Source organism: Aspergillus pseudotamarii, assembly GCF_009193445.1.
Source record: "Aspergillus pseudotamarii strain CBS 117625 unplaced genomic scaffold BDV38scaffold_28, whole genome shotgun sequence".
In the NCBI taxonomy this organism is placed as follows: Eukaryota; Fungi; Ascomycota; class Eurotiomycetes; order Eurotiales; family Aspergillaceae; genus Aspergillus; species Aspergillus pseudotamarii.
The window spans coordinates 99,900-108,096 of NW_022475042.1; the positions used below are offsets into that span (position 1 = coordinate 99,900).

General features: G+C 46.7%; 4 protein-coding genes across 4 annotated transcripts; all 4 read right to left on the bottom strand.

The window, feature by feature from the left end:
• Positions 1 to 85: 85 nt before the first annotated feature.
• On the bottom strand, positions 86 to 1,149 carry BDV38DRAFT_293031 (uncharacterized protein; the record flags this gene model as incomplete). The annotated part of the gene is made up of 5 exons (XM_032062151.1): positions 86 to 486; positions 546 to 614; positions 666 to 749; positions 800 to 876; positions 950 to 1,149. The coding sequence occupies 5 exons, from the start codon at positions 1,147 to 1,149 to the stop codon at positions 86 to 88; spliced, it is 831 nt and encodes a 276-aa protein (XP_031913337.1).
• An 839-nt stretch (positions 1,150 to 1,988) lies between these two features.
• On the bottom strand, positions 1,989 to 3,243 carry BDV38DRAFT_283116 (FPP/GGPP synthase family protein; the record flags this gene model as incomplete). The annotated part of the gene is made up of 5 exons (XM_032059968.1): positions 1,989 to 2,309; positions 2,362 to 2,609; positions 2,662 to 2,825; positions 2,890 to 3,044; positions 3,094 to 3,243. 5 exons carry the CDS (start codon positions 3,241 to 3,243, stop codon positions 1,989 to 1,991), a joined length of 1,038 nt encoding a protein of 345 aa, XP_031913338.1.
• Positions 3,244 to 3,752: 509 nt separating this feature from the next.
• BDV38DRAFT_293036 (kinase-like domain-containing protein) lies at positions 3,753 to 5,170 on the bottom strand. Its single transcript, XM_032062152.1, has one exon. It carries the CDS (start codon positions 5,161 to 5,163, stop codon positions 3,805 to 3,807), a length of 1,359 nt encoding a protein of 452 aa, XP_031913339.1. The 5' UTR covers positions 5,164 to 5,170; the 3' UTR covers positions 3,753 to 3,804.
• Positions 5,171 to 6,398: 1,228 nt separating this feature from the next.
• Positions 6,399 to 7,007, bottom strand: BDV38DRAFT_283118 (uncharacterized protein; the record flags this gene model as incomplete). The annotated part of the gene is made up of 1 exon (XM_032059969.1): positions 6,399 to 7,007. One exon carries the CDS (start codon positions 7,005 to 7,007, stop codon positions 6,399 to 6,401), a length of 609 nt encoding a protein of 202 aa, XP_031913340.1.
• Positions 7,008 to 8,197: the final 1,190 nt, after the last annotated feature.

Sequence of the window (8,197 nt, forward strand, 5' to 3'; positions counted from 1 at the left end):
TGATATTTCCTTATAGAACGAGATTGAAGTATTTCATTTAAAGTCATCGCCTAACCTACACACCTAACAGCGAATCAACCAGTAGTCAGGGAAGCACATACCCACCATCAATCAACACATCACTTCCAGTCATATACGTCGACGCATCACTAGCCAGATATAGATAGAGACCCTTGATTTCCTTCACGTGGCCCTGCCTTCCAAGCACAGCCATTCGGTATGCCTCATTTACAGCAAGCGGACTTGCACCCATTTTCGTATCAAAGAAACCCGGCGAGACAATGTTCACACGGGCAAAGTCTCGCCATTCGCGAGCAAGGGATTTACCAAATTGGGTGACAAAGGCCTTGGATCCATTGTAGACGGGTTGATCCGTTGGCACGTTCACAATATGTGCGCTCATACTTGACGTGATGATCAAGTTCCCTGAGCCTTGACGTTGGAATACTTCGCCTGCGTACTTTGCGCAGGAGACTACACCGTCCACTAAATGTATACTTAGTATATAGTCGATGGGAATCTTGGGACGATTAGGATATACATACCGTTGACAGACATCTGCTTCCTGTATTCATCCAGTGTTTGTTCCAGGATTGGTTTGGAAATAGCCATACCTCCTTACCGTCAGTGATATTCTCAACATGGCTTCCAGGAATCCAACTCACCGGCATTAGCAACGAAGACATCAATCTTCTCAAAGTCCCTCACAACATCCGCTACAGCCTTCTGGACCTCCTCGGGGTTCGATACTGCCCATCGATCTTAGCAATAAACCACCCAAGAAAGATACACAACTTACTATCAACCTTATAAGCAACAGTTTTAACACCATGATCCCTCGCCAACTCCTCACCCCTCTTAATAGCGGCATCATTTCTACCCAACCATCAGCAATCAAAGTCTACCCCTGACCCCCAACCGCAGAACACAGAATCTAGAAAGAACTCACGAATTATACCACAAAGCAACATTAGCCCCAGCCTCAGCCATAGCCTCAGAAACAGCGAGTCCAATACCATCCGCCGCGCCCGTAACAACCACAACCTTGCCGTTCAACTTGAACTGCTCCAGGACATTGGCCGGGGTATTGGGGAACGGCCGCGGGAAGCCGTCCCGGGTTTGCGTGCATTCGGCTACGGTCATGGACATTTTGGCGAGTATACAAATGTATTAAGTGGGTGAGGGGATTATGGACCTGGGTGGCATATGGATATTTATGTTTATTTCTGAAGCCTGGACTGGAATCCCCGCATTTGGGGACCTCGGGGCGCTGTGGGCCGATTTTGTGCAAGTTGGTGGCATTTAACCGATTTAATATTTAACCGTAGGTAAGTGTGGATCCTTTTCCGTGAGCGATTCGGTTTGGTTGATCCGACTGTGAGGCTTAGAGGGAACCGTACTAGGTTTCGAATATAGAGATCTATCTCCTACCAACGTTTTAAAGTTATTTGCATAATGTCTTTGACGTAGGTGTTGGTATAAAAACAGAAAATACGCAATTTGTGATTCCTTTGTTGTATAAAATAGATGCAAACCAGATCAATCAGTCATTCAATTAAATCCTCACCTTCGTGTGCAAGATTTATGGTGACAGCATTATCCTTTTACCATAAATAAATTGACCGCATTAGCAAACGTGAGCTACCCGGAACACTATTCATTCGAGGACAATAGTCTGAAACCGTCGCCCGGATTCTGCCCATGGCCTAAGATAAATAAACCGTAGGCCTCTTCACAAAACCCGCAATCCATCACTCTCAACTCTGGGACAGATCACTTGGTTTCTCAAGCAAGTCCAAAGCCCTGTCCACCCCTTCAGCCTCGTGGTCCTGACTGAGGCTATGCATTAGTTTCTAGGCATCCATAGGTGAGTTGCCGACGCAGGTTGCCCTCTTTGATTGCCCAAACAACAGAAGACAGAACGGCAGAGTCAGTGAAGCCAGTATGAGTATCATGTCTACCTGGCGATATACTTTCTCGCCGCTATGTCACAGCTTCAATATTTTGCAAAGAGTCTTGAAACCTATATTCTCGCCCATGGCTTCTTCCACTTTCTCTACCATCTCCCAAATTGAGTCCATGAGATCATCCAAAACCTGCCGCGTATACTGCAAGCTACCTATCTCCTCCATTTGCGCAATGATATACGACTTTGTCGCCTCAGACATTTCCCCCTCCACCACAGGTGGTCGGTCGAAGATCATCTTGTGTAGTGTACTGGCATTGGGACTCTGCTCAAGCAGATGGATAAGAGGAAATGAAAACTTTCCCTCGGAAAGATCATCGCAGAAGCCCTTCTTGGCGGTATACTATAAGCTGCTTAGTCGAGTATCAAAGTATAACATTGAGTACAAGCTCTACCTCGTCCGAAGCTAGGTTCTGGTAATCATCCTTGATTTGGTAGTATCTCCCCAGGAGAGTAATCAAATGACGTAACCTCTCGTTAGGCGTAGTATTCGCTTCAATCTCCATGATCCGAAGCATCAGACGGAAGAATCCTCCGGTCTTGTGGTCGATCATGACAAGATAGTCGTGTACGCTGGGACATTTCTTATGGAATGTCCAGTTGAGATCGAGAGCCTGGCCTAAGGTGAGAGTTTGGAGCTCCTCTACAAGCAAGCTTAATACACTTTCGTCGATCGGACAAAGATGACATCTTACCGGACAGGACTTGGGCACACTCTGGTCTGAGATGGGTCTGAACATCGGAGAGAACTTTTGCAATTATATACGTAGTGCTGTTTATCGTTTGACCCAGGCCGAATTTAACGTGCGCAGCGGGAGCCCCGCGTCGAAGTTGAGAACCGTCTTCAATATCATCTAGCCTGCCAGAGACGTTACATCTGTTAATTTTATATCTGTACACCTCGAGTTGTCTAACCATCGTACATTAAGGATGAATTCTGCAACATAGTCATAACGTCCGTAAGGACCGCCGCAGAATGATCGGATATAATTAACCAAGGCCGCAAGCTTTCGATAACCTTACCAACGGTATTCTTGCCGGGAAGAGACCTGGTGTATTCGAAGGGCTCCATGCAGATCTTCACTGGATTAGCAGGATGAAGTCAGTTCCTCATAAACAATACATACCTTTTCCGCGTCGGCTTTCTTGAATAGCGCAAGGAGATCATATTTAGTCCCGGGCGTTCTTGCCTTATTGCTAGCTGTGCTCTGCCCCTCATCTGTGTCTGGACTTTCATGATTCTCTTGACCATCTCTACGGTGCCTGACTCGGGCCATGTTTTGGTCCAGCCCTAAAGCTTTGTCCATACTTTGTTGAGATATTTCGTACCTTAATTGTAATGCGAGAAAAGGCGCGGGTTCTATTTCCGTGATTAAACGACCGAACTCTGATCACAATGAACTAAGAGGACACTTAGCGACTAGTCAAGATCCTGCAGAATTAAGGGCCCAAAGTGCCCCACTAGTACTTTAGGCACCGACGTCACTCAACAACAACTTAATTAGAGTGGTAAGTTAGTTCCATTCTTATCTTTATCGATAACGATAAGGATGACCGATAAATACGGCGGACGAAATCGAGGTTCCAAACAATATAAAAACCATCCCCTGGGGGTTAATGTAGCTTCTTTCCAGTTCTGTACTGCCTATTTACTTATATACATATATGTATATGTATATTTATATTTAGTAGTCTAGAACAAAATCAAAAGCAACATTTGCCTGTACGTCATCACTTGTATATGCGCCTTTGCACGGGATATTCTATAATTTGCTTCCAGGCATTCAATGGACAATGTTAAGGCTATCCTCTACATAAACCGTACTAAATACATATTATTATTGACTGTTGCGAATCCTGTCGTACTCCGGCAGAGCCCATTTCACCATCCATTCAGACTCAAGAACCTGCTGAGCAGATGGACGATTTTCCGGTTGAAAGGAAAGCATCGAGCGCAACATCGACAACAGAGCATTTTGTTCCTCTAACTCAAGACTCGGCATCTTCGCCGCTATGCGCGCTTGCTGCACGGTCATTTCGAAGCGGCCTTCTAATGATCGATTTAGGTATTGGGATTGGTGAATTGATTCTCCATTCTTTTGCTGCCATTCAGTCGGTAACGGGCCAAGTAGCCCAATCTGCTGACAAGTCATATCATCGTCGTTTGTCATAATCCCTTCGAATAATGTTTTCTGGGCAACAATATCCCAAATAGTGCATGCAAGTGACCAGATATCGGATGAGAAAGTAAGAGACTTTGTAGGTTCAAATCGAGCTTCTGGGGGACGGATTAGGAGAGGTGTATGAGACACAAACTTTTCTTCTTTCGCGGGAGAGAATGCTTCACCGAAGTCTGCGAGTAGAATCCTTGATTCTGGAAGAGTTACGTTTTCACTTGCTTCTCCAAGCCAGATAGGTACTACCCCATATTCTGGTACCCCTGTCGGCAGCTTTTGGCCATCTAACCGACTGACTGACTCGAATTCGGGCTCGCCAAATTCCTTATATATTTGTTCAGTAGATAGCTCAGTAAATTCACGAGATGGTAGAAAAAGAAGATTTCCTCGGTGCAAGTCGCCATGGACAAACCCCTGTGAGTGGATATATCGAACTGCAATCACAAGCTGTGCTGCTATTGCCCGTGCTACCTCAGGTTGAAAAAGGCTAATCCATGATTCCCTCTTCGCATCGGAGACACTCATCCTTGCTGGGCTAGTTACCAGACAGACGTGATTACCATTAGGCCCTTGGATGTTGAACTTATCCAAAATAGAAGGAATGATAGCTCTGCCTATGTCTGATGACTGTTTAGGCTTTGATAGTTCTGCCAGTCTATCACGCTCGAGCGGGTTAGCGCTTGCCCTGCAGATTTTGACTGCTACATTTGTATTGGATATCTCGTCTCGAGCAAGCCAGATAGTTGAATATGTACCATGACCGAGCTTATAGACTACCCGATAGCGATTATGGAAATAATCGCCAATTTTTACTGGATGATACCCTCCAGACTCATAATATTCCATTCTCTCCACGTATTCAATGGGCCTGTACCGGACACGGCCTGTTTCCATGGCTGACGACATTAATTTGAAGGTGGAAGGAGAGAATGCGCGAGATGTTCGCCGGGGAAAATATGGCGAGATTGCCTTGAAAATGAGTGGACAGTGAGAGAAAGAGACGGGCGAGTGTAAGAGCATCGCCAAGGAGAAGAATACCTTTTTTTTTATTTATTTTTTCTTTACAGCGGAAAATCCTTTGTAGATTTTTGGAATTGGCTAGGAGCAGAAGGCGATACTGATGATGGTTGATCCGGGAGATCCTTATTCCGGGCAACTAGATCCACACTGGGGGCAAGTAAATCATCGTATCAACTGAAGGTTAACTGAGGATAGCCAGTAATTGGAGGAACAGCATCACACCTTCACAATGTGGCTACTGGCCCGCGTTGTGGTCGGTGTTTTTTCCCAAGACAAGACGCAGTCTTCCAGTAGTTGGAAGAAAAACAGCATTCAATGTCAACTATCAAGGAGTGCAACATATTCCAATCTGTAGATATCCATTTTTCCTCTTTTGTTCTTGTATTTTTATTCGCTGGAGCCTTTATTTTCTGTTCTATATTCTTGATGTCTCTCGTTCCAATGCTAGTATCTCTGTCATCGAAATGCATTTACATCAAAATAACATTGGCGTGCCTGGGATATATATTTATGCGAAGCACTAAACTCGTGCGAATGTATATCTGACTGTGGAGGACCACAACACATCAGTATAGTAGCTTTAAGTCTAGATGAACCAGTCTATCAACACCATCAATAATAAACACTCGATCAATTTCCAATAATGCCAACGTCCGCATATTTCTAGTTAGGGTTACATCCCATACTCTCGGCTCCACCCGAATGGGGTCATCCAAAACAAGGGCGTAAGGTAGGATTAACCTTCACGAGAACACCAATTGCCTGAACATGATTGCGATAGGGAAATATGCGTCTTTAGTTATTTTACTCTGAAAATCGAGGGGTTGGAAAGTAACGACAGTTTCCGAACATTTTATTCATATGTTCTGGGTATTTCCTCGATCTACAGATTTGGTAGATGGATATGAATTTATGTCAGCTATTCGATGGGAAAACATTTAAACGAATGACTTCTATTTCTAAACTAAGGCACAGAACAAACAGATGAGTACCCGACTCTATCACACAGAAAAGCAAAAACTTTGTACGCCAGCATACCCACACCCCGACAAAAAACAGCAGTATATTAAACAAACCAGTAGTGGTCGCGACAAACAAGTACAGAAACGATTGGTGATTGTGTCAGCCTCCGATCTTGATCAAGCGGTGCATGAGAGTGCAGGATCCACTTTACTTCAGGTGGAAAGGCATGACGATTGATTTCTTATGGCGGAACTCCCGACCTCTGCGAAGATTTAGACAGAGGCAGAGGGAGTGGCGGAGGAGGAAGGAGTAGCGGAAGAAGAAGGCGAGGCGGAAGAAGAGCTGCTGGAGCTAAAGAACTTGCGCTTCTGAGCTGCGAAGGCGGTAGGAGTCAGAGACGCAGAGCTCGAAGGGGTAGCAGAACTGGAGGGAGTGGCGGAGCTGGAAGGCGTGGCGACTTGGCGCTTCGCATAAGAAAAAGCAGGAGTGCTGCTAGGGGTGACAGAAGCCGAGCTAGAAGGAGTCGCAGAGCTGGAAGGAGTCACAAACTGGCGTCTATGGAAGACCCATGGGGCTGCGACGGAGGAGCTGGATGGGGTTGCAGAGCTGGACGCAACGCCAGAGCTGGAGGGAGTGGCAAATTGACGCCTGTGGAATACCCATGGGGTAGAGATAGAGGCCGAGCTAGATGGAGTTGCAGAGCTAGAAGGGGTCTCGGAGCGCTTGCTAAGACCAACGAATGCGATGCTGGACGAGCTGGGGGAAGCGCTCGGGGTGATAGAAATAGAAATCGAGCTGGACGGAGTAGACGAAGCCCCAAATGGAGGCAAGGCAGCAGCGCAGCCAATGAGGCCGGCAATGGCGAGAACACTGAACTTCATATTGAGGGTTGTTAGATAGCGGTGAGCTTTGTCTGTTTTGGATAGTAATATACGTTGATGGTAGTGCGAGAGAAAATTTGGAAACCGTCTCTGGAATGAGGTGGGCCTTTATAATGGCATCGGATCCAGTGTGAAGGTCGCTGCCTGGCGGCTACGGTGAGATTCCTCCGCTTCAGCCGCCATGATTTTTTTTTCTCTACCGTTTTACTGCTAGATATGGTAACAACACATGGGGATCCCATCGTCGGGAGCCGGGCTATGGCCGACGTCGGTAGGAGGTTAGTGGCTTTGCTTGTCCTGTGTTGGCGAATGACGGAACACCCTTCGGACCTGCAGTAGCCAGGGACCTGGATTTTGCCCTGGAGCTATCAACCTCGAGCCATGGTGCAACGATGACATCCAAGGGTCCGACACCCAAGGTTTGGCGGGAACGTGTCTGGCCGTGCTGATCGGCGATGTGGGACTGGCCAGCACCAGACTATCAAGTTTATTGTACAGCCTCGGGGTTGCGGTGGCAATGGACCCACTGCGCCTGATAAAAGGGCTCAGTGCAAAAGCCACAAGCATTGGCGTGATATGTTTATTACGACGTCCCTCCAGCCTCGTTCTTTGTTGGTGGCAAGCTCTCTGAGCCATAGAATGAATTCAGGGTCTATTTCTGGGCATCCTTTGACCCCTCGACGTGGTCGATGATACAGAAGCTGTCTTAAACAAGCGCTCTCACATGAAGATCAGTGCCGATCTTGTGGGGCATGATTACAACGGTGATAATCTGTATCCAATAAAGACGCCATGGCTCTGACGGTGATGGGAATCGACTCGATATGCGACCGCTACCTTGTGGCTGTTGGGATTGTTCTCAACCTCTCAGCATAGGATATTTTGACCACCACCGACCACCACCGATGTGGTTGTTTAGAACCGCGGATCGGCCTGCTGTTTCGACGTACATTGGAGGATATCTCACCCTCTATCCGGGTAGAGCCATAATAGGCGACCTATCATGTGCATTTATGGCTTATAATCCCAAGGATCGGACGCGAACCTTTGTGGTCGGCTTCAAGAGGAAAGTCGGTCCGGATACATAAACAGTGGTTGAACTGGCCGAATCCCAATCAATCTTGGGCGGCTGCCGCTCAGCCTTTTCCACGTGTGGTAGGGATCGGTCATGCCGAGAAAAAGAATTTTTT

Bases quoted from the DNA above. Each gene is read 5' to 3' on its own strand.
- BDV38DRAFT_293036 (XM_032062152.1), bottom strand. From the start codon at position 5,163: ATGCTCTTACACTCGCCCGTCTCTTTCTCTCACTGTCCACTCATTTTC.